The sequence below is a fragment of the Dendrobates tinctorius genome, unplaced genomic scaffold (assembly GCF_039654945.1).
Source record: "Dendrobates tinctorius isolate UK_male_01 unplaced genomic scaffold, ASM3965494v1 ptg000136l, whole genome shotgun sequence".
Taxonomy (NCBI): Eukaryota; Metazoa; Chordata; class Amphibia; order Anura; family Dendrobatidae; genus Dendrobates; species Dendrobates tinctorius.
Window position 1 is genome coordinate 2,124,587 of NW_027361804.1, and position 25,421 is coordinate 2,150,007.

At 55.2% G+C, this 25,421-nt stretch overlaps 1 protein-coding gene across 5 annotated transcripts in view; it reads left to right on the top strand.

The window, feature by feature from the left end:
* The window catches only part of IRAG2 (inositol 1,4,5-triphosphate receptor associated 2), a 72,650-nt gene that overhangs the window by 498 nt on the left and 46,731 nt on the right, over positions 1 to 25,421 (top strand). For all 5 annotated transcript variants that reach the window (XM_073544004.1, XM_073544008.1, XM_073544005.1 and 2 more), the window contains exons 2-14: positions 2,537 to 3,112; positions 3,230 to 3,340; positions 3,421 to 3,601; positions 3,694 to 3,767; positions 9,443 to 9,524; positions 12,042 to 12,200; positions 12,589 to 12,706; positions 12,773 to 12,823; positions 13,095 to 13,172; positions 13,287 to 13,343; positions 13,573 to 13,632; positions 14,159 to 14,223; positions 14,312 to 14,414. In XM_073544004.1, the coding sequence (XP_073400105.1) occupies positions 2,545 to 3,112; positions 3,230 to 3,340; positions 3,421 to 3,601; positions 3,694 to 3,767; positions 9,443 to 9,524; positions 12,042 to 12,200; positions 12,589 to 12,706; positions 12,773 to 12,823; positions 13,095 to 13,172; positions 13,287 to 13,343; positions 13,573 to 13,632; positions 14,159 to 14,223; positions 14,312 to 14,414 (1,707 nt within the window). In that variant the 5' untranslated portion in view covers positions 2,537 to 2,544. The remainder of the gene's footprint in view (positions 1 to 2,536; positions 3,113 to 3,229; positions 3,341 to 3,420; positions 3,602 to 3,693; positions 3,768 to 9,442; positions 9,525 to 12,041; positions 12,201 to 12,588; positions 12,707 to 12,772; positions 12,824 to 13,094; positions 13,173 to 13,286; positions 13,344 to 13,572; positions 13,633 to 14,158; positions 14,224 to 14,311; positions 14,415 to 25,421) is intronic.

A 25,421-nucleotide genomic window follows, 5' to 3' on the forward strand; every position in this document is an offset into this window, starting at 1 on the left:
GCGCCCCCTGTGCGGGTGGGTGATGGCCCCCCTGTGTGTCTGGCCGAGGGCGCCCCATGTGCGGGTGGGTGATGGCCCCCTGTGCGGGTGGGTGATGGGCCCCCCTGTGTGTCTGGCCGAGGGCGCCCCCTGTGCGGGTGGGTGATGGCCCCCTGTGCGGGTGGGTGATGGGCCCCCTGTGCGGGTGGGTGATGGGCCCCCTGTGCGGGTGGGTGATGGGCCCCCCTGTGTGTCTGGCCGAGGGCGCCCCCTGTGCGGGTGGATGATGGCCCCCTGTGCGGGTGGGTGATGGCCCCCCTGTGTGTCTGGCCGAGGGCGCCCCCTGTGCGGGTGGGTGATGGCCCCCCTGTGTGTCTGGCCGAGGGCGCCCCCATGTGCGGGTGGGTGATGGCCCCCATGTGCGGGTGGGTGATGGCCCCCATGTGCGGGTGGGTGATGGCGCCCCTGTGTGTCTGGCCGAGGGCGCCCCCTGTGCGGGTGGGTGATGGCCCCCCTGTGTGTCTGGCCGAGGGCGCCCCCATGTGTGGGTGGGTGATGGCCCCCTGTGCGGGTGGGTGATGGCCCCCCTGTGTCTGGCCGAGGGCGCCCCCATGTGTGGGTGGGTGATGGCCCCCCTGTGCGTCTGGCTGAGGGCACCCCATGTGCGGGTGGGTGATGGCCCCCCTGTGCGTCTGGCTGAGGGCCCCCCCTGTGTGGGTGGGTGATGGCGCCCCCCCCTGTGTGGGTGGGTGATGGCGCCCCCCCCCTGTGTGGGTGGGTGATGGCGCCCCCCCTGTGTGGGTGGGTGATGGCGCCCCCCCCGTGTGGGTGGGTGATGGCGCGCCCCCTGTGTGGGTGGGTGATGGCGCCCCCCTGTGTGGGGGGTGGGTGATGGTGCCCCCTGTGTGGGGGGTGGGTGATGGTGCCCCCTGTGTGGGGGGTGGGTGATGGTGCCCCCTGTGTGGGGGGTGGGTGATGGGGCCCCCTGTGTGGGGGTGGGTGATGGTGCCCCCTGTGTGGGGGGTGGGTGATGGCGCCCCCTGTGTGGGGGGTGGGTGATGGCGCCCCCTGTGTGGGGGGTGGGTGATGGGGCCCCCTGTGTGGGGGGTGGGTGAAGGGGGGGCCCCCTGTGTGGGTGGGTGATGGCGCCCCCCCTGTGTGGGTGGGTGATGGCCCCCTGTGCGGGTGGGTGATGGCCCCCCTGTGTCTGGCCGAGGGCGCCCCCATGTGTGGGTGGGTGATGGCCCCCCTGTGCGTCTGGCTGAGGGCACCCCATGTGCGGGTGGGTGATGGCCCCCCTGTGCGTCTGGCTGAGGGCCCCCCCTGTGTGGGTGGGTGATGGCGCCCCCCCTGTGTGGGTGGGTGATGGCGCCCCCCTGTGTGGGTGGGTGATGGCCCCCTGTGCGTCTGGCCGAGGGCGCCCCCTGTGTGGGGGGTGGGTGATGGTGCCCCCTGTGTGGGGGGTGGGTGATGGCGCCCCCTGTGTGGGGGGTGGGTGATGGCGCCCCCTGTGTGGGGGGTGGGTGATGGGGCCCCCTGTGTGGGGGGTGGGTGATGGGGCCCCCTGTGTGGGGGGTGGGTGATGGGGCCCCCTGTGTGGGGGGTGGGTGATGGCGCCCCCTGTGTGGGGGGTGGGTGAAGGGGGGGCCCCCTGTGTGGGGGGTGGGTGAAGGGGGGGCCCCCTGTGTGGGTGGGTGATGGCGCCCCCCCTGTGTGGGTGGGTGATGGCGCCCCCCCTGTGTGGGTGGGTGATGGCGCCCCCCCCTGTGTGGGTGGGTGAGGGCGCCACCCGTGTGTGGGTGGGTGATGGCCCCCTGTGCGTCTGGCTGAGGGCACCCCCTGTGTGGGTGGGTGATGGCGCCCCCCCTGTGTGGGTGGGTGAGGACGCCCCCCCGTGTGGGTGGGTGATGGCCCCCCTGTGCGTCTGGCTGAGGGTGCCCCCTGTGTGGGTGGGTGATGGCCCCCTGTGCGTCTGGCTGAGGGCGCCCTGCTACAGCTGCCTCTGATCCTGGGGGACAACAAGCTTCTCATACATTACACCACAGTCTGTGGAAACTGGAGATTTTCTGCCCTTGTGGCTCCTCCCCCTTCCTCACCATAGAATCTTATAAGCACCAACTGTCATCTCTTAGTAATCTATCTTTCCTGAGTACAGAGAGTTGAGAATTTTGGGAAGTAAGGGTCCATCCTGGAGGAGAAGCGAGTGGGCTTCTGGCGTTATGAAATGATGTAGAGTTCAGCTGTCCTTGAATTGCCGCTCACGTCCGGGGGCTGATTTTATTTCCTGCTCTCACAGGAGCATTGATTTAAGGGGAAGCTTCCACCAGGGGATGTTAATGATCTATATGAGCTGCTCTATATGGGGCAATTGTCTTCTATAGGGCTCCCTGGATGCCCCCTCCAGAGGGAGAAGGCTCTTGGCCCCGCCCCTAGGACTCTTTACACCAGACTTTCTGTGGTGGAGGTGGCGCTATGGGAGGAGCTTATGTAACTTATTTTTGTCGCCACCTAGTGTCTGTCCTAATGATTTGTCCCAATTTCCTCTGCCGGTAATCAGGAGTAAAGATGACTGAATCCGGCTCGGCCTCCAAGCGTCACAACCCGGTGGACAGTATCCGCCGCAAAATCAAAACCATCGAGATGCGAAATCAGGAGTCCAACCAGTATCTGCAGATCCCCAAGTTCCAGTCCCGGAATTTCGACAGCCCTCAGTCCAGCACCAAGAAGAACCTGGAGGAGGTTCTGAAGAACCAGACCATGAAGAACACCAGCAAGAACCTGATCAGCTTCTCCAGCCCGGGGAACGGCACCACTTTCTCACCCACGGTGCAGCAAGTGACGAGTTGCGACTCCCCGTTCAGCACCAAGCTCTACTCCACCTGCACAGCCGCCACGGAGCAGAACAAAAAGCTGTGGACAACCTGTGGCTCACAGAGCTGCTCCACCCCCCTGGTCGGACCCCGCGACACTCACTTAAAGTTCCAGTCCGTCCTCCCTGGTTCCGAGTATAAAAACGTCATCCTGGAAGACAGAGTCCTGCAACCCGACCCCAACTTCTACTATGGCCGGAGGTCCGATCAGTTCATGCTGAGATCTCCGGTGGTGAAAAGACTGTCACTGAGCGAGAGCGCAGGTAACAGTCGGTGATGTCGCCTCCAGGCTTGGGGCTGACAACCTCTCACAGAAAGTACAGGTACGTTGTCAGCAGTGATGCATGCATGGGCTCTAACTTCATGCCGCTGTCCTCTAGGTCTCAGACAGAGGACGGAGCAGAAGTCGGAGGCGGCCTCGGAGGTCAGCCTGATCTGCGAGGAGGACTTGTTGAACAGCATCTTCCATGCATGTGACACAGAGCACCGAGGTGGGGAATGGGTCACGTGACTGAGTCGCCATATTGTCCTGGGAGTCTCTTGCGCCAATCATGCCCTTTCTCGGTGACAGGTAAAGTGGCGGTGTCCAAGATTGTGGATTACCTAAGGCACACGACTAGTCGCGGCTCTGAAGATAGCGGCCTGAGCGAGCTGTGCCACATGCTGGACCCCGAGAGGAGGGACATCTCCATGGACCTGGACACCTATCATGCCATCATGAAGGAGTGGGTGGAGGACTGCAGGAACAACGGGTGAGCGAGCGGTGCCATTGTCTGCCCATCATCTGGCCTGTGGCTGGTGGCGGCAGCACCTGCGTCTTCACCATTGTAGCTACTTTTTACAGAGCAGAAAACAAAACCAAGGAATCTGTGCTGGCGGAAGACTCCATGATGAAACTGCGAGAGAGTCTCCTGGCTGGTGAGACAGCGTCTTCATGGCGGTCACTTTACTATGTTCTGTACCACTCCCCATCACTGCACCTGGTTGGCCCCTGGTAGTGCGCTGCTCCCCACAACTGCACCCGGTTGGCTCCTGATAGTGCGCCGCTCCTCATCACTGCACCCGGTTGGCCCCTGATAGTGCGCCGCTCCTCATCACTGCACCCGGTTGGCCCCTGATAGTGCGCCGCTCCTCATCACTGCACCCGGTTGGCTCCTGATAGTGCGCCGCTCCCCATCACTGCACCCGGTTGGCCCCTGATAGTGTGCCGCTCCCCATCACTGCACCCGGTTGGCCCCTGATAGTGTGCCGCTCCCCATCACTGCACCAGGTTGGCCCCTGGTAGTGTGCCGCTCCCCATCACTGCACCATGTTGGCCCCTGGTAGTGTGCCGCTCCCCATCACTGCACCATGTTGGCCCCTGGTAGTGTGCCGCTCCCCATCACTGCACCAGGTTGGCCCCTGGTAGTGTGCCGCTCCCCATCACTGCACCAGGTTGGCCCCTGGTAGTGTGCCGCTCCCCATCACTGCACCAGGTTGGCTCCTGATAGTGTGCCGCTCCCCATCACTGCACCAGGTTGGCCCCTGGTAGTGTGCCGCTCCCCATCACTGCACCATGTTGGCCCCTGGTAATGTGCCTCTCCCCATCACTGCACCAGGTTGGCCCCTGGTAGTGTGCCGCTCCCCATCACTGCACCTGGTTGTCACCTCCCCCTGATACTGTGCTGCTTCCTGTCACTATAACTGGTCAGTCCCCATCGCTTCATCCGCTTGGCCCCAGTATTTCAGTGCTCCCCCAATGCTTCATACAGTCGGCCCCTGATACTGCGCCAGTCAGTCTCAATCACTGCACCCACTTAGCACCTGATACTGCATTGCTGTCCATCACTTTATACTAGGCCCAGGAACATCACTGCTCCATCACTGTATCCAGTCAGCCCACAGTACTACTCCGCACCCACTCGGCCCCAATGCTGTGCCACTGCCTCTCTGTCACTACATACATTCGGCCCCTGGTCCTGCTCTGTCCTTTCTCTGTCAATCTGTCTGCCCGACTCCTGGCGCTTCTCCACTATTGCTCCGTCACTGTCTGCTTGGCCCCTGGTGCTGCTCCATTGCCGCTCTCCGTCACTGTCTGCTTGGCCCCTGGTGCTGCTCCACTGCCGCTCTCCGTCGCTGTCTGGGCCCCTGGTGCTTCTCCACTGCCGCTCTCCGTCACTGTCTGCTTGGCCCCTGGTGCTTCTCCACTGCCGCTCTCCGTCACTGTCTGCTTGGCCCCTGGTGCTTCTCCACTGCCGCTCTCCGTCACTGTCTGCTTGGCCCCTGGTGCTTCTCCACTGCCGCTCTCCGTCACTGTCTGCTTGGCCCCTGGTGCTGCTCCACTGCCGCTCTCCGTCACTGTCTGCTTGGCCCCTGGTGCTGCTCCACTGCCGCTCTCCGTCGCTGTCTGCTTGGCCCCTGGTGCTTCTCCACTGCCGCTCTCCGTCGCTGTCTGCTTGGCCCCTGGTGCTTCTCCACTGCCGCTCTCCGTCACTGTCTGCTTGGCCCCTGGTGCTTCTCCACTGCCGCTCTCCGTCGCTGTCTGCTTGGCCCCTGGTGCTGCTCCACTGCCGCTCTCCGTCGCTGTCTGCTTGGCCCCTGGTGCCGCTCCACTGCCGCTCTCCGTCACTGTCTGCTTGGCCCCTGGTGCCGCTCCACTGCCGCTGTCCGTCACTGTCTGCTTGGCCCCTGGTGCCGCTCCACTGCCGCTGTCCGTCACTGTCTGCTTGGCCCCTGGTGCCGCTCCACTGCCGCTGTCCGTCACTGTCTGCTTGGCCCCTGGTGCCGCTCCACTGCCGCTGTCCGTCACTGTCTGCTTGGCCCCTGGTGCCGCTCCACTGCCGCTGTCCGTCACTGTCTGCTTGGCCCCTGGTGCCGCTCCACTGCCGCTGTCCGTCACTGTCTGCTTGGCCCCTGGTGCCGCTCCACTGCCGCTGTCCGTCACTGTCTGCTTGGCCCCTGGTGCCGCTCCACTGCCGCTGTCCGTCACTGTCTGCTTGGCCCCTGGTGCCGCTCCACTGCCGCTGTCCGTCACTGTCTGCTTGGCCCCTGGTGCCGCTCCACTGCCGCTGTCCGTCACTGTCTGCTTGGCCCCTGGTGCCGCTCCACTGCCGCTGTCCGTCACTGTCTGCTTGGCCCCTGGTGCCGCTCCACTGCCGCTGTCCGTCACTGTCTGCTTGGCCCCTGGTGCCGCTCCACTGCCGCTCTCCGTCACTGTCTGCTTGGCCCCTGGTGCCGCTCCACTGCTGCTCTGTCACTGTCTGCTTGGCCCCTGGTGCTGCTCCACTGCCGCTCTCCGTCACTGTCTGCTTGGCCCCTGGTGCCGCTCCACTGCCGCTCTCCGTCACTGTCTGCTTGGTCCTTGAAGTTGCAATACTCCCACTCTGTCTACTCTGCGTTTGGTGGTGCTCTGATTCTGCTCGACACCCGATGCTGCTCCACTCTGCATCACTCTATCCACCTGTCTGTGTTGATCTGATCCCACTGTTACTGCACCTACTCAACGCTCGGTACTACTCAGATCCCGCTCGCCATCACACAATCTTTGCTGCTTTGCTCCCGCTCTGATTGCGCTCACTCTGCCCCCCGGAGCGGTCTCCCTCTCTCTGTGACTGCGCCCAGTCTGCCCCCGGAGCGGTCTCCCTCTCTCTGTGACTGCGCCCAGTCTGCCCCCGGAGCGGTCTCCCTCTCTCTGTGACTGCGCCCAGTCTGCCCCCGGAGCGGTCTCCCTCTCTCTGTGACTGCGCCCACTCTGCCCCCGGAGCGGTCTCCCTCTCTCTGTGACTGCGCCCACTCTGCCCCCGGAGCGGTCTCCCTCTCTCTCTGTGACTGCGCCCACTCTGCCCCCGGAGCGGTCTCCCTCTCTCTCTGTGACTGCGCCCACTCTGCCCCCGGAGCGGTCTCCCTCTCTCTCTGTGACTGCGCCCACTCTGCCCCCGGAGCGGTCTCCCTCTCTCTCTGTGACTGCGCCCACTCTGCCCCCGGAGCGGTCTCCCTCTCTCTCTGTGACTGCGCCCACTCTGCCCCCGGAGCGGTCTCCCTCTCTCTCTGTGACTGCGCCCACTCTGCCCCCGGAGCGGTCTCCCTCTCTCTCTGTGACTGCGCCCACTCTGCCCCCGGAGCGGTCTCCCTCTCTCTCTGTGACTGCGCCCACTCTGCCCCCGGAGCGGTCTCCCTCTCTCTCTGTGACTGCGCCCACTCTGCCCCCGGAGCGGTCTCCCTCTCTCTCTGTGACTGCGCCCACTCTGCCCCCGGAGCGGTCTCCCTCTCTCTCTGTGACTGCGCCCACTCTGCCCCCGGAGCGGTCTCCCTCTCTCTCTGTGACTGCGCCCACTCTGCCCCCGGAGCGGTCTCCCTCTCTCTCTGTGACTGCGCCCACTCTGCCCCCGGAGCGGTCTCCCTCTCTCTCTGTGACTGCGCCCACTCTGCCCCCGGAGCGGTCTCCCTCTCTCTCTGTGACTGCGCCCACTCTGCCCCCGGAGCGGTCTCCCTCTCTCTCTGTGACTGCGCCCACTCTGCCCCCGGAGCGGTCTCCCTCTCTCTCTGTGACTGCGCCCACTCTGCCCCCGGAGCGGTCTCCCTCTCTCTCTGTGACTGCGCCCACTCTGCCCCCGGAGCGGTCTCCCTCTCTCTCTGTGACTGCGCCCACTCTGCCCCCGGAGCGGTCTCCCTCTGTGACTGCGCCCACTCTGCCCCCGGAGCGGTCCCGCTCTGTGACTGTGCTCACTCTGCCCCAGAGCGGTCTCTCTCTGTGACTGCGCCCACTCTGCCCCCGGAGCGGTCTCCCTCTCTCTCTGTGACTGCGCTCACTCTGCCCCCTAGAGCGGTCTCCCTCTCTCTGTGACTGCGCTCACTCTGCCCCCTAGAGCGGTCTCCCTCTCTCTGTGACTGCGCTCACTCTGCCCCCTAGAGCGGTCTCCCTCTCTCTGTGACTGCGCTCACTCTGCCCCCTAGAGCGGTCTCCCTCTCTCTGTGACTGCGCTCACTCTGCCCCCTAGAGCGGTCTCCCTCTCTCTGTGACTGCGCTCACTCTGCCCCCTAGAGCGGTCTCCCTCTCTCTGTGACTGCGCTCACTCTGCCCCCTAGAGCGGTCTCCCTCTCTCTGTGACTGCGCTCACTCTGCCCCCTAGAGCGGTCTCCCTCTCTCTGTGACTGCGCTCACTCTGCCCCCTAGAGCGGTCTCCCTCTCTCTGTGACTGCGCTCACTCTGCCCCCTAGAGCGGTCTCCCTCTCTCTGTGACTGCGCTCACTCTGCCCCCTAGAGCGGTCTCCCTCTCTCTGTGACTGCGCTCACTCTGCCCCCTAGAGCGGTCTCCCTCTCTCTGTGACTGCGCTCACTCTGCCCCCTAGAGCGGTCTCCCTCTCTCTGTGACTGCGCTCACTCTGCCCCCTAGAGCGGTCTCCCTCTCTCTGTGACTGCGCTCACTCTGCCCCCTAGAGCGGTCTCCCTCTCTCTGTGACTGCGCTCACTCTGCCCCCTAGAGCGGTCTCCCTCTCTCTGTGACTGCGCTCACTCTGCCCCCTAGAGCGGTCTCCCTCTCTCTGTGACTGCGCTCACTCTGCCCCCTAGAGCGGTCTCCCTCTCTCTGTGACTGCGCTCACTCTGCCCCCTAGAGCGGTCTCCCTCTCTCTGTGACTGCGCTCACTCTGCCCCCTAGAGCGGTCTCCCTCTCTCTGTGACTGCGCTCACTCTGCCCCCTAGAGCGGTCTCCCTCTCTCTGTGACTGCGCTCACTCTGCCCCCTAGAGCGGTCTCCCTCTCTCTGTGACTGCGCTCACTCTGCCCCCTAGAGCGGTCTCCCTCTCTCTGTGACTGCGCTCACTCTGCCCCCTAGAGCGGTCTCCCTCTCTCTGTGACTGCGCTCACTCTGCCCCCTAGAGCGGTCTCCCTCTCTCTGTGACTGCGCTCACTCTGCCCCCTAGAGTGGTCTCCCTCTCTCTGTGACTGCGCTCACTCTGCCCCCTAGAGTGGTCTCCCTCTCTCTGTGACTGCGCTCACTCTGCCCCCTAGAGCGGTCTCCCTCTCTCTGTGACTGCGCTCACTCTGCCCCCTAGAGCGGTCTCCCTCTCTCTGTGACTGCGCTCACTCTGCCCCCTAGAGCGGTCTCCCTCTCTCTGTGACTGCGCTCACTCTGCCCCCTAGAGCGGTCTCCCTCTCTCTGTGACTGCGCTCACTCTGCCCCCTAGAGCGGTCTCCCTCTCTCTGTGACTGCGCTCACTCTGCCCCCTAGAGCGGTCTCCCTCTCTCTGTGACTGCGCTCACTCTGCCCCCTAGAGCGGTCTCCCTCTCTCTGTGACTGCGCTCACTCTGCCCCCTAGAGCGGTCTCCCTCTCTCTGTGACTGCGCTCACTCTGCCCCCTAGAGCGGTCTCCCTCTCTCTGTGACTGCGCTCACTCTGCCCCCTAGAGCGGTCTCCCTCTCTCTGTGACTGCGCTCACTCTGCCCCCGGAGCGGTCCCGCTCTCTGACTGCGCCTACTCTGCCCCCGGAGCGGTCTCCCTCTCTCTGTGACTGCGCTCACTCTGCCCCCGGAGCAGTCTCGCTCTGACTGCGCCCACTCTGTGCTGTGTGCGATTTCTACACTGAATGTTCAGATGACTGATTTTCTGTGTTCAGGGCGCAGAGTCTCCGGCAGCACCATGAACGTGACGTATGGGAGTTTGGAGGCTTTTGGTGGCGACGTGTCCAGAGGAGACCTGTGAGTGGCCACGTCACCAGTGCACAATGTTACGTGCGGTTTTCTTCTAGGTCACTCCTCGCTGCACAAATCTGACCCCCACCCTTAAGAAACGTGCAATAAGAGGGGTCTCAGCCCAGGGTGACCCCATTACTTACAGCAGAACCCCGACTGTCAGATATCGCTGGGGTCTGGCTGAATTTGCTGGTGAGAGGCTGAAAACACAGCGATCGGGCTGATCGGGGCGAGTCCTGGGCAGGAGGCGCTAATATTATGGGCTGAGGAGCAACTGTAGAAATGAGTTTATATTTTCTGCTCAAAGAGCTGACAGTCTGTTCCACTGTGTCAGTGCAGGTAACCAGCAGCCTGGAGGGATGAGCAGTGGTGCTGCTGTGCACAGACGGTCCAGCAGGGGGCACTATACACTTAGGAAAAAAATGTCTCCAGCAATAACTCCAAGCAGGCTCCCCCCAAATAAAGAGAGAACAGTGATAAAGTATGGGGGCGCAGAGCGGATCTCCCTGCGGTATAGACGCATCCCATCCGCACTTCATCTGTCCCTTCTCTATTTGAGGTTTTCAGCTGAATTAAGTAATGTGGTTCTATAATCCCAACTCCTCCAGAGCAGCATTCACTAAACCCCTAGGGAACCTACAATCTGCCACATTCTAGATCATTTCACCGGTGTCCGCACCAGAAACTGCAGAAGTACAAAACAAACTACTACAGGACCTCAGGAAAGGTGTCAGAATAGTGAGCGCAGCTCTGGGGTATTATACAGGAGGTAACTCAGGATCAGTAATGTATGTACACAGTGGCTGCACCAGCAGAATAGTGAGTGCAGCTCTGGGGTATAATACAGGATGTAACTCAGGATCAGTAATGTAATGTATGTACACAGTGACTGCACCAGCAGAATAGTGAGTGCAGCTCTGGGGTATAATACAGGATGTAACTCAGGATCAGTAATGTAATGTATGTACACAGTGACTGCACCAGCAGAATAGTGAGTGCAGCTCTGGGGTATAATACAGGAGGTAATTCAGGATCAGTAATGTATGTACACAGTGACTGCACCAGCAGAATAGTGAGTGCAGCTCTGGGGTATAATACAGGATGTAACTCAGGATCAGTAATGTATGTATACAGTGACTGCACCAGCAGAATAGTGAGTGCAGCTCTGGAGTATGATACAGGATGTAACTCAGGATCAGTAATGTAATGTATGTACACAGTGACTGCACCAGCAGAATAGTGAGTGCAGCTCTGGAGTATAATACAGGAGGTAACTCCGGATCAGTAATGTAATGTATGTACACAGTGACTGCACCAGCAGAATAGTGAGTGCAGCTCTGGGGTATAATACAGGATGTAACTCAGGATCAGTAATGTATGTATACAGTGACTGCACCAGCAGAATAGTGAGTGCAGCTCTGGAGTATGATACAGGATGTAACTCAGGATCAGTAATGTAATGTATGTACACAGTGACTGCACCAGCAGAATAGTGAGTGCAGCTCTGGAGTATAATACAGGAGGTAACTCCGGATCAGTAATGTAATGTATGTACACAGTGACTGCACCAGCAGAATAGTGAGTGCAGCTCTGGAGTATAATACAGGATGTAACTCAGGATCAGTAATGTAATGTATGTACACAGTGACTGCACCAGCAGAATAGTGAGTGCAGCTCTGGAGGATAATACAGGATGTAACTCAGGATCAGTAATGTAATGTATGTACACAGTGACTGCACCAGCAGAATGAGTGCAGCTCTGGAGTATAATACAGGAGGTAACTCAGGATCAGTAATGTATGTACACAGTGACTGCACCAGCAGAATAGTGAGTGCAGCTTTGGGGTATAATACAGGATGTAACTCAGGGTCAGTAATGTAATGTATGTACACAGTGACTGCACCAGCAGAATAGTGAGTGCAGCTCTGGAGTATAATACAGGAGGTAACTCAGGATCAGTAATGTAATGTATGTACACAGTGACTGCACCAGCAGAATAGTGAGTGCAGCTCTGGGGTATAATACAGGATGTAACTCAGGATCAGTAATGTAATGTATGTATACAGTGACTGCACCAGCAGAATAGTGAGTGCAGCTCTGGAGGATAATACAGGATGTAACTCAGGGTCAGTAATGTAATGTATGTACACAGTGACTGCACCAGCAGAATAGTGAGTGCAGCTCTGGGGTATAATACAGGATGTAACTCAGGATCAGTAATGTAATGTATGTACACAGTGACTGCACCAGCAGAATAGTGAGTGCAGCTCTGGAGGATAATACAGGATGTAACTCAGGGTCAGTAATGTAATGTATGTACACAGTGACTGCACCAGCAGAATAGTGAGTGCAGCTCTGGAGTATAATACAGGAGGTAACTCAGGATCAGTAATGTAATGTATGTACACAGTGACTGCACCAGCAGAATAGTGAGTGCAGCTCTGGATTATAAATGTGTCTAGTTTTGGGGAGTACAATGAGGGTGATCTCATGATCGCTCTTCCCGCTCCCTCTTTTCCCAGTGACACTTCGGACCTCATCACTTGCATTGCTGATCTTCAGTACAATAACCAGAAGCTACAGGAGCAGCAGAGTAAACTGAAGGCAGTGAGCGAAGCTCAGGAGGAGTCTAATCATCGGCTCCTGGAGGAGAACGAGGAGCTGCGGAGCCAGTTGCAGAGGTAATTTCCAGGCCACGTTAATGACGTTCCCGTTACCCGCAGGTGAAGACGCGGATGAGGCTCCACTGAGGTTTAGTCGCTCTACGTTATTTCCAAATGATGTAAATCTAAACACGCAGCATTTATCAAAGTTTCTTGGCTTCACAGCTGAAATCAAACTTCCTCCTGTTGCATTATCGTCGCTTCACTTTCTGCATAATTCCTTTATTACTTGATTTCTTGGTGACTAAAATTCCGGTGCTTATACCTACTGTGCTGGAACTTCTGTCTGCTGTACAATAGACTGCCTCTCCATGCTGCACAGGCTTGTTTTTGCTACTGTACAGTAAACTGCCTCTCGTGCTGCGCAGGCTTTTTCAAGGGTTTCATGCTCTTCGCTTCCTTGCAGCGCTCAGCAGGCCGTCTCTGTAGTGCGGACCATGAAGGTTGACATTGAGGAGTTAAAGTTAAACATGTCGGCTCTGGAGGAGTCTAAGTCCACGCTGGTCGCCCACAACAAGCAGATGGTAATCAGGTTACACCTTTACATGGTGAATCGTCCAGTTTTTGAGGGTTTTTTTTGTCTTTTGTAGGGAAAAGAGAATCTGTCACTAATTCAAAAGATCAGCTCCCTGCAGGACGAGGTATGTGAGGGCAGAGAGCGTCATGAAGGCGGCGTGAGAGCGTGGCGGAGAGCGTCGTTAAGGCGGCGTGAGCGTGGTGGAGAGCGTCGTGAATGCGGCGTGAGCGTGGTGGAGAGCGTTGCGCAGGCGGCGCGAGGGCAGAGCGTTGTGCAGGCGGCGAGAGCATGGCGGAGAGCGTTGTGCAGGCGGCGTGAGGGCGGAGAACGTCGCGCAGAATTTTTAGCCACTTTTTTTTAACCTGTTCCTCTGATCTTTCACACCTCGTTCACAGAATCAGCAAAGCGTCCTGGAGGTTGAAGAGGTCAGAAAAGCCTTGTCACAAGTCACAGATAAAGCTGCAGCACTCCAGGTATCGTCCGGCTCTGTCGGCTGGGGGTCTCCTCGCACCCGTTAATTTGCGGGTTGGGGGATTATAATTTGCAGACTTTTTTTCTCATTCTTCTCTGCGATCCTTTCCCTCCAGTTACAGGTGACGGATTTTGAGAGCGCGCTGCAGAAGAAGGACGCTGAACTGTTGGTGGTCAGTGCCCAGACTGTGGGGTCTTTATAAGGGGGTGGGGGGGGGATCGCCAATGTTCTGCAACGTCTTGGGTACTTTATCAATTCCTTTGCTTACCTTTCATTAAATAGAAATATTCTAGTTTTTATCTAGAAGTTGAAAGCCTGTCTTCATCTAATGCTCATCACAGCTGAGGATCTGTTACAGTGTATCAGTCAATGTTTTCACCAGTGTCGCCTCTTTATTACAGAAAGACCATTATATTGAAGAGATGAAGTCTACGCTGACGGAGTACAGCTCAGTCATTGAGGTATAAACCTAACTACATTATATAGAGAAGGGGGGAAGGGTTCTTACAGGCAACCTCTACCTTTTCCAGGCTACGCTAGTTTCCTTTTATGTGGGGGGCTCTATTAATGCTGATGACAGTTATTGGGGCAATAGAGCAATTCTAACTATTTCTAAGAAGGAAGAACCTCAGGGGTGTGTACTCTGTGCGTGCACTTCTGATCGGTACACGCCCCCGCAGAGCGATCAGTATGGATATTTAGGGGTACTGTTGCACCAACCCATAGTCTGCATTTGTATACTGCAAAACTTAAAGCTGCTTCTGGTTCCTTTTAAATCTGATTCTTCTGTCTTGGGCAGAATGAGCACCATTTTAGTTTGCGGTGACTGACTCTCACTCGGCTGTAAACCTGAACTCAGGCAGCTGTCAGTATCCAGAATAAACTGTTCTGCCCCCTCTGGAAGCTTCAGACCTCAGGACTTGGTGGTGCCAGGTCATGATGGTGGGTGTCCCTCCTTACATTCACTTTTCTTTGTTTTATTCCCAGAATTTGAGAATTGAGAAGAATAAACTGGAGAGTGACCTGCAGCAAATGGAGCAGGAGCTTCTGTCGTGAGTCCACAGAATAGACCCCGGATCTGTGACCGTGATCCCCCCCCCCCCCCCCCCCCAACCTGCAATAATTCTGTATCCATTCCAGGAACGGGATCAACTCCCCGATCACCTACAAGCTGAGCCGCATCATTAGTGGCGGCCTGAACTCGCTGCACACGGAGCTGGAGTACGCACAACATTCGCTGGAGGTGATCGCCGCATCTATGTAAAGGGACTGTCAGCACAGAATGACTGAGCAAACAAAGCACAGGCACCCGGTGCATCGGTCCAGTGCCCCTTCCCATACCATCTCTGGTTAAGTCCGAGCTGTCAGTCAAAATAGAGGAGGTCAGAGATGGAAGGGAAATTAGTAGGTGGCAAGGGGCACTGAGCTTTTTGGATGCCGTGAGACACCGAGCGCCTATACTTTTTCAACATTTTCTGTGCTGACAGTCCTTTTTAAATTAAATCTCTATCTTTCAGCATGGCTTCTATTAGTTCTCAAAGCTCAGCTTTACTGACGCAGCCTGAAATCCCCTGATGACACTGTATAAAATTCTGCTATCTGCAGCCACCACTAGGGGGAGCTCCCTGTAGACAGAGATACAAGATAATATCCTGTCTGCAGCCACCACTAGGGGGAGCTCCCTGTATACAGAGATACAAGATAATATCCTGTCTGCAGCCACCACTAGGGGGAGCTCCCTGTATACAGAGATACATAGATCCTATGTGCAGCCACCACTAGAGGGAGCTCCCTGTATACAGAGATACATGATAAGAACCTGTCTGCAATCACCACTAGGGGGAGCTCCCTGTATACAGAGATACATGATAAGATCCTGTCTGCAGTCACCACTAGGGGGAGCTCCCTGTATACAGAGATACATAAGATCCTGTCTGCAGTCACCACTAGGGGGAGCTCCCTGTATACAGAGATACATAAGATCCTGTCTGCAGCCACCACTAGGGGGAACTCCCTGTATACAGAGATACATGATAAGATCCTGTCTGCAATCACCACTAGGGGGAGCTCCCTGTATACAGAGATACATAAGATCCTGTCTGCAGTCACCACTAGGGGGAGCTCCCTGTATAGAGATACATAAGATCCTGTCTGCAGCCACCACTAGGGGGAGCTCCCTGTATAGAGATACATAAGATCCTGTCTGCAGCCACCACTAGGGGGAACTCCCTGTATACAGAGATACATGATAAGAACCTGTCTGCAATCACCACTAGGGGGAGCTCCCTGTATACAGAGATACAAGATAATATCCTGTCTGCAGTCACCACTAGGGGGAGCTCCCTGTATACAGAGATACATAAGATCCGGTCTGCAGTCACCACTAGGGGGAGCTCCCTGTATACAGAGATACATAAGATCCTGTCTGCAGCCACCACTAGGGGGAACTCCCTGTATACAGAGATACATGATAAGATCCTGTCTGCAATCACCACTAGGGGGAGCTCCCTGTATACAGAGATACATAAGATCCTGTCTGCAGTCACCACTAGGGGGAGCTCCCTGTATAGAGATACATAAGATCCTGTCTGCAGCCACCACTAGGGGGAGCTCCCTGTATAGAGATACATAAGATCCTGTCTGCAGCCACCACTAGGGGGAGCTCCCTGTATAGAGATACATAAGATCCTGTCTGCAGCCACCACTAGGGGGAACTCCCTGTATACAGAGATACATGATAAGAACCTGTCTGCAATCACCACTAGGGGGAGCTCCCTGTATACAGAGATACAAGATAATATCCTGTCTGCAGTCACCACTAGGGGGAACTCCCTGTATACAGAGATACATGATAAGATCCTGTCTGCAGCCACCACTAGGGGGAACTCCCTGTATACAGAGATACATAAGATCCTGTCTGCAGTCACCACTAGGGGGAGCTCCCTGTATACAAACTAATAGAACTCCCCCTAGTTGAGACTAGCCAGACCTTTCATATTACACCATTCCTAATCCCATTCAGGCTATGTGCACACGTAGCGTTTTAAAACGCTCACTAAAAACCGGACTCCTTCCCAGAAATCGCGCGTTTTTTTTCAGCGCGATTTCACCGCGATTTTGCTGCGATTTTCGCGTGCGATATTCAAGCACTTCCCAAGCGATTTGAAGCATCGCTTGGAAAGTGATTGACAGGTTGGTCACACTCGTCATACATAGTGTTTGACAAGTGTGACCAGGTTTTTACTATTGAGGCCGCCTATGAGGCATCAGTAGTAAAAGATAGGATGTTAAAAATGCTAAAAAAAAATAAAAAAAATCGGGGTATATTTACCTTCCGGCGTCCCGCGCTGCCATCCCGGCCTCAGCGTTCCCAGTAATGCCTTGCGAGACCTGTGATGGTGTAGTCTCGCGTTGCTATAGCGATCTCGCGAGACCGCGTCATCACAGGACCTTGCCGCAAGGCATTACTGGGAACGCTGAGGCCGGGATGGCAGCGCGGGACGCCGGAAGGTAAATATACCCCAATTTTTTTATTTTTTATTCTTTTTTTTTTTGCAGGGGTATGGTACCCAGGGCCTGGAGGACAGTCTCCTCTCCTCCACACCGTGGGAACCAACCGCACATGAGACGCTTAACTTCCCGCATGGTGGGCACAGCCACATGCGGGAAGTCAGCGGTTCTCATGCATTCCTATGGGTGCGGAATGGCGGCAATTCTTTGCGATTCCGCACAAAAGAATGAGCATGCTGCGATTTTTTTCCGCGATGCGATTCCGCCGCGGAAAAAAGCGCAGCATTAGCACAGCATGTGCGGAATGCCATAGGAATGCATGGGGGGCGTTCTGTACACGATTTTTAAACGTTTTCGCGCCGAAAATCGCGGCAAAAACGCTTAAAAATCGCTACGTGAGCACACAGCCTGAAACCCAAAAGCAAATTTTAAGCGTCTTCCACATATCTTTACTTACTGACTTCCCAACCCTCTTATTTGTCCCAATAATCCACTTTTCCAGGTTAATCCTGAGAACACCATGGAGGACGTCCTTCTTAATGGGACAGGAAACGAGAGGTTAAAAGGACCCTCCCATCTCCGCCCCTCAGCGTTTTTCCTGTCCCAGTAAGGATAGGAATGACAAGAGCTCCTGCATATCCCTGGCTGTACCTGGCAGACCCAGGGCAGATCGGGGGGGTCCAGCCTCTACCTTCCCGCGGTCTGTGGGCGACATCCCCCGATATGGGGGTCCCTCAGCCTACCTTGTGAGTGCTGCTCCTGGGCAGTGAGCGGCTTCCACCTACCGGTCGGCTCTCGGCTCCGGCTTCTGCCTCCGACACGCTGAATCCATCGACGTCTTCCTCTCTGCAGGCCGGGCAGAGCACTTCTGGGTTGCAGCCAGAGTACGTTCCACAGTGGAACGCAGGGAGAAATCCGGTGAAGCATGGATCCGAGCGGCACCCTGCATATGGGGTCCTAGATGTCTGTAGGCTATCCCTACTGTATGCTTGGACATGGAGGAATCTGCCATAGCTGAGGCTAGCTCTGAACAGAGCCAGGGGCATGAGAGTAGACTAGTGAGACCCACTTAAATTCCTTACCTCACAGATAAACACATGGCATGTGCTCTGATTGCAAGAAAGCAGGGAAGGGTAGAAGATGTGCTATCTAACTGTAAGCTACTGGACACCTGGCAGAAGCATCTATGTGAACATTTCATCAGAGGAGCAGTCATCTCTACTGTTGGATATAAGGTTCATAATTAGAGAGTAGGCCCAGGCCTCGATCTCTGGGCTGGTCCAAACACATGCTTCGCAGCCAGAGCCACACGGTGGTCCCCGTGCCAAGAGAGTTGTCCTCTTGAGGAAGACATATTTTCAGGCAAATCTGACCAGGAAGAAGGGGAAATGTCTGCCGACCGCCACAGGGAGGGAAGATACCTTTTCTCCTCTGAGGACACAAACCAACTCCTCCGAGCAGTAAATGCACTATGCAGGTGGAGGAAACCCAGAAGCCTCTCTCCATACAGGACGAGATGTTTGGTGGTTTGAGGTTCCAGTGGAGGAACAGTCTTCTCAGTCAACAGCCACTTCCATTCAATGATCATGGAGGAGTGGGAAGATGACGAAAAAAGGCTGATTATTCCAAGAGACTTCAAGCTTCACCTGCCCTCTGAGCCAGAGGACATCCAAGCCTGGGAAGACATCCCCAAGATCGATGTTCCCATAGCCAAGGTGGTGAAGAGGATCTCAATCCCCTTCGAGGACTCTTCTAACCTAAAAGACTTGATGGATCGGTAGGCGGATGGTCGCCTGAAGAAAATCTGAGACTTCGTCGGCCAAAATTCATGCCGACGTTGCCGTGACCTCGGTGGCTCGATCCATGCATCTATGGGTCGATGACCTGGAAGAACACTTAATGTCCAAAACTGTCAGGGACACTATCCTGAAATCCCTTCCCCTCCTAAAATTAGCGACTGGATTCATGGTTGACGCATTGGTAGAATCTATTAGATTTGCGTCCATGAATAGGTCCTTATCTAATGGTCCCCGGAGAGCTACTTGACTAAAAACAGGAAACACAGAAAAACACAATAAAACGTGTAAAAATACTTTGTTTAATTGGCTAAAAACATAGTTGGGGATACACAGTCCAAAACAAGCTGTGTTCCATTCCCTTCTTGGGCAATAGTGTTTGGCCTGTACTAGATTATGTACTAGAAAAGTCATCAGACAAAAAGAAAGGGTTCCCAGAGGAGAAACCAAAGAAATATCAGCCCTTTATTCGGTCGTCCATGACAGCACCACCTGAGAGAGGGGATCCGCCCTTCAGGAACAGGAAACCTACAGATCCAAAAGGGCGGCACCTCGCCCACGCATCAGTTGGTTTCCTGTTCCTATAGGACGGGACTTCCTACAGATGGTCCATCATGGAGTCGTCGAGGGATTCCCAGGCCGGCTGACCGACCCAGGTAGCGGGGGGGTCTCCTACCTCGGTCAAGCTCGGGTCCCTGGATGCGCCACGGTGGGGCCGGGAAGGTCACCACAACAGTGGTTGGAGCAGGCGGAGCAGAGGGTCCGGTGGACAGCCGTCTCCATAGGGCCGGCACAAGGTACGTATGACCCCTGGAACCCCTCCTGTTGCATCCCCCCGGTCTCCGCTTGCTCCTCTCTCTCTCTCTCCGGGGGCTGGCGGTCGCGCCTGTGCGGCGGGCGCAGGTCGGCGCATGTGGGGGCGGCAGGCATTCCGGAGCCGGGGGCGCCGTGCCGGCTCCTTTCCGCGCGCTCCCGCGGTCTTGATCGCGCGGCGGAAGTGACGCAGCGGAAGGGGCGGGGCCGGGAACGCCGAAACCGGAAGTCGGGTGCCGGCCGGCTTTCCGGGATGCGCCGCCAGTGCTCGGCGGTCTGGGGCGGCGCGCGGTACCCGGGGAGGGGGGGGGTGGACGGGGCATGTGGGGAGGGGGAGTCACGGGGGGGGGAGGACCCGGGGGAGGAGGTGCCGCGCCAGAGCCCTGCTGACCCGGACACTGTGGGAGGCATTAAAAGCAGGAGGTGACGCTGCTGGGGTGCTTCTGAAGGCCCAGCAATGGATTCGACAGAAGCCCCCACAGAGCAGCAGGACGAGGCGCAGGAGCGCCCAGAGAAACAGGCCACAGTGAATTCACAGGCGAGTGGCCAGCAGAAGAGGAAACGGACGGGCGAACAAAGCCACAGAAGTTCCTCCAGGCTAAAGGACCCTCCTGCCTCCCTCCGTGACCCGGTACCTGCCTTATCTGCATGGGTAAGAGATCTCCGTGAATGTACCCTGATGCAGTGTTTTATTTTTGTTCTTTCGCAGGCAAGGAAAGCTACGGGGAAGCAGAAGCACAGGGAATGTGCCCTCTGTAATTGCCCTTTGCCAGACGGCCACCCTAAAAAGTTGTGTCAGCCATGCGTGCGACAAACGGTAGGGGTTGGATAGGGGTACCCTAGGGGTAGATTGACAGGCCCTTACACTCTTCCCCGTCCATACAGGTGGCGGAAGAAACACCGGACTTCACCACAAGCCTGAGGGAGATAATCAGGACAGAAATGAAGGCCCTATCTAGAAAAGACTCCTCTAAGGGAAGAGATGTTAACCTCTCTGGTTCAGAGTCCTCGGCCGCACCTGGAATCGATATCTCCTCAGATTCCCCGGCCTCCACTTCATCATCTTCAGAGGAAGACTCGAGCCGTTTCTGCTTTCCCTTAGACCAGATGGATAAGTTAGTTAAAGCAGTAAGGTCCACTATGGGGGTAGCAGACACAAAACCGGAGCTTTCAGCACAGGACGTGATGTTCGGAGGCCTAGATCCCAGAAAGCGCAGATCCTTCCCGTTGAATGATAAAGTCCAGAACCTAATAAATAGAGAATGGAAAAAGCCTGAAAAAAGAGGTTCTTTGCCACCTGCCTTCAAACGAAGGTACCCGTTTGATGACCCAGTGGTAACCAAATGGGACAAGGCCCCTAAGCTGGACGCGGCAGTGGCCAAAGCCTCCAAAAAGTCCTCCATACCTTTCGATGACATGGCCTCCTTAAAAGACCCGCTAGATAAAAAAGCGGATTCTTTTCTGAAAGGAACATGGGAGATGTCAGCGGGTGCATTGAGACCAGCGGTAGCGGCCACATGTACGGCCAGATCCTTGATGGTCTGGCTGGATCAGCTGGATTCCCAATTGAAGGATGGAACCTCGAGAGCATACATTCGAAAAGCCTTACCAGTTATCCAAAGTGCTGCTGCTTTTCTGGCTGATGCGTCAGCAGATTCTGCGAGGATGGCGGCCAGGACCGCAGGTTTATCCAACGCAGCTCGAAGGGCTCTCTGGTTAAAATGCTGGCCAGGAGACATCCAGGCCAGATCTCGACTCTGTTCCATTCCTTGTGAGGGCGAATACCTGTTTGGGCCCGTCCTGGATGAACTTTTAGAAAAGGCCGGGGACGATAAAAAGAAGTTCCCCAGCCTGCCGAACCCCTCTTTTAGACGCCCCTTTACCAGGAAAGGATATTTCCGTAGGAGGCCGTCCAGGGATCAGGGCAGATGGGACGACAAAAGAAGGAGAGGTACTGGATTCATGTTCGGAGGAGGGGGGCGCCAGGAAGGTCCAGCACGGGACACTAAAAAGCCGCCCCAATGACTAGTTGCTCCGGTAGGGGGGAGACTAGCTGCCTTCTACCCGGCCTGGGCATTAATCTCTAATAGCAACTGGATACTGGGGGTGGTAACTGCGGGCCTACGACTAGAATTCTCCCGGGTTCCCCAAGATCGTTTTAAGGTCACTCCTCTTAGGTCATCCTCATCAGAACAGTCTGCCCTGGAAGCTGAAGTTCGGGATCTTTGCCATAAAAAGGTCCTAACTAAAGTTCCAGAGGAAGAAAGGGGGAAAGGTTTCTACTCCCCTTTGTTCCTGGTCCGCAAGCCAGACAGTTCCTTTAGGACCATAATAAATCTTAAATCCCTCAATGAATTCCTGGTCACACGTCCATTTAAGATGGAAACAATTAATTCAACAATAAAATTACTGTTTCAAAACTGCTTCATGGTGGTGTTAGATTTGAAAGATGTCTACTACCATATACCCATTCATGCAGATCATCAGAGTTTTCTCAGAGTGGCAGTGCAGTTAGATGGGTCAGTTCAACATTTCCAGTATGCGGCCCTCCCCTTTGGGGTAGCAGTCGCTCCCCGTGTGTTTACTAAAGTAGTAGCGGAAGTTATGGCCCATCTACGTGAATCAGACATTTTAGTAGTTCCCTACTTAGATGACTTCTTGATTGTAGGGAAAACGGCTAACCATTGTTTGCAACAGCTACAAAGGGCAAGGTCTGCCCTAGAACGGTTAGGATGGCTGCTTAACATTAAAAAATCTCGGTTACAGCCGATGAGAATCCAACAATTCTTGGGCCTCATCCTAGATTCCGTAAAACAGGAATGCCGTCTGCCCCCAGAGAAGCTGTTTCGCCTACACTATCAGGTCCTGAACGCTTCCAATAACCCGACCATGTCCCTCAGGAAAGCCATGTCCCTTCTAGGTTCACTTTCCTCCTGTATCCCGGCGGTCCAGTGGGCCCAGTTTCATTCAAGAACTCTACAGGGCGAGGTCTTAAGGCATCAAAAAATGCTTGGGGGTTACTTAGAGGGCCAGCTAACCTTGTCCCGAAACACAAGGGAGTCCCTAGAATGGTGGCTAGATGAGAATAATTTATCCAGAGGGGTTCCCTGGGAATATGACATATCCCGCATAATCACCACGGATGCTAGCCCTTCCGGTTGGGGGTCTCATATGGGGGAAATTCTGGTCCAGGGCCTATGGGAACATCATCAGATAGAGATGTCATCCAACTTGAAAGAATTGACAGCAGTAGAGCTGGCGGCTAAAGAACTGCTTGTGTATATACAGGGCCATCATGTGCGAGTGTTCTCCGACAATCTGGTCACCGTAGCGTATATCAACCACCAAGGCGGGACCCGTTCCAAATCCCTGATGAATGTAGCAGAACGGCTGTTCCAGCTAGCAGAGCAGCATTTCCTATCATTAACAGCTCTACATATAAAGGGGAAAGAAAACACCACGGCAGATTTCCTGAGCCGCAATCTCTTAAGGCAAGGAGAATGGTCCCTAAAAAACTCTATCTTCGACCTGATTGTACAGAAGTGGGGACTGCCAGAGATAGATCTCTTCGCCACCAAAGAAAACAGGAAAGTAAGACAGTTTTGCTCACTAAATCCCAGAGAAGACCCCCTGGCGGTAGACTCCTTGCTGATAAAGTGGGATTTCGGGCTATCCTATGCCTTCCCTCCCCTATCGCTATTACCTCTAGTGGTGAGGAAAATCAGGAGAGACAGAGCGAAAGTTATAGTGATCGCTCCGTTTTGGCCCAGGAGGGCTTGGTTCTCATGCCTCAGGACCATGTCAGTGTCCGATCCTTGGGTCCTGCCGGAGATCCCGGATCTCCTATCCCAGGGCCCAGTCTTTCATCCTCAGGTGGCTGGCCTACATCTGACGGCGTGGAGTTTGAACGGACACTGCTGAAAGATAAAGGCTTCTCCCCAGACCTGGTTGACACTCTACTTAAAAGTAGAAAGATCACTACTACCAAGATCTATGTCAGAATTTGGAAGAGATTCCTAAAGAACTCTAGAGTAGTCGCTGGGGGTTCGGCTCCTATAAATCAAATCTTAGAATTTCTTCAGAAAGGTCTAGAAATGGGGCTCTCCACTAGTACCCTCAAAGTACAAGTTTCAGCCTTGGGGGCCCTCTTTAGCTGCAACATCGCGGGTAATTACTGGGTCAGTAGATTCATCAAGGCAGCAGGTAGATCCAGGCCAGTGGTGAAGGATAGATTCATGCCATGGGACCTGAACCTAGTCCTCACAGCCATGACAGAAGCTCCATTCGAACCCATCTCATCAGCCTCTATAAAAAACCTGTCCCTCAAGGTAGCCTTCCTGGTAGCTCTAACCTCAGCTCGTAGAGTAAGCGACATCCAGGCATTATCTAGGCGTCCTCCTTATTTACAGTTTAAGGACGATAGGGTAATACTCAGACCTGACCCGGCGTACTTACCGAAGGTAGTTTCTAGCTTTCATAGAACACAGGAAATAGTCCTTCCATCCTTCCTCCCTAATCCAGCTAATGAGAAGGAAGAGAAATTACACACCTTAGACGTTAGAGAATGCCTTAAAGAATATCTAGCGGTTACTGACCCCTGGAAAAAGGAGAATGCCCTATTTATCTCCCATCAAGGTCCCAGGAAAGGCTGTAGAGTGTCAAAAAATACACTAGCTAGGTGGATTAGAGAGGCTAGTTCAATTGCATACACCTCAAAGGGCAGACCGGCACCTGCAAAAGTGAGGGCGCATTCCACCAGAGCCATGGCGTCCTCGTGGGCCGAGAGATCAGAAGTCTCCATTGACCAGATATGTAAGGCGGCTACTTGGTCCTCTCCGAGCACCTTTTATAATCATTATAGGCTAGACTTGGGTGCTTCCACAGACCTCTCTTTTGGTATAAGGGTACTGCAGGCTGTAGTCCCTCCCTAAAATAGTTATTACTCTCTGTAAATCTCTCAGGTGGTGCTGTCATGGACGACCGAATAAAGTCTTAGTTACTCACCGGTTAACGGTATTTTTCGGAGTCCATGACAGCACCCGTATATTCCCTCCCTTTAGTTTAAATTTGGGTGTTCACTTCTTCCTCTTGTATGTACACCGGTAAAGAATAGTTGTGTAAAGTACTGTATATAAATTATGCTATTAACCATTGTGGTCCTCTTGTGCTCTGTAATCCAACTGATGCGTGGGAGAGGTGCCGCCCTTTTGTATCTGTAGGTTTCCTGTTCCTGAAGGGCGGATCCCCTCTCTCAGGTGGTGCTGTCATGGACTCCGAAAAATACCGTTAACCGGTGAGTAACTAAGACTTTCGTACACCCCAACCCAACTAGAGGCCTGAAAGGGCTGATATAAGGGGACGGGTAAGTCAGGCAGATGGAGCTACCCCAAGGGAGGTAGGGGCAAGGACTCATCTTCGGTTCAGGCTCAGGAAGAAAGTGACACCATCAGTGGGGGTATGGCTAGGGGTGGTACCTGGGATGTTGGCAGGAGATCTCAGAAAATCAGTGGGTGTTTGGGATTAGGCAATAGTTTACCCAGACCCCACCAGAGAGGTTCATAACAAACTCCTGACTCCAGTCGGCCATTTCCCCCATGTGATCAGATGTCCAAGATCTCCTAAAGATCAGAGCAGTAGTCCCGGTGCCCTAGCAAGAAAAATGCGAGGGCCACTACCGCTGGATAAATTACAGAAGATTTAAGATGGAGTCCATCAGGTCTACAATCCCCGATAGACAAACGTGGTGATGTGTACTCTAGATTTAAAAAATGCGTACTACCACGTTCCCATTCATGCTTCCTTCCAGCGGTACTTAAGGTTTGCTCTAAGTGTCTAGGGAAGAGTCCGTCACTACCAATTCCGTTGCCTTCCTTTTGTCCTAGCTTCAGCACCCAGTGTTCACCAACCCGGTGGTGGAAGTGGTCGCCTATCTAAGGAAACAGGAAATCCTAATAGTTCCCTACCTAGACAACTTCCTGATCATAGCCAGCTCCAAGGAACAACTCATGGAGCACTGCCAGACCTCGGTCTCCATGGTACAGAAACTAGGATGGGTGATAAACTGGAAGAAGTCGAATATCTTTCCAGAATCCAGGAAGAGGTTCCAGGGGGTTCTCCTAGACTCCCACCTA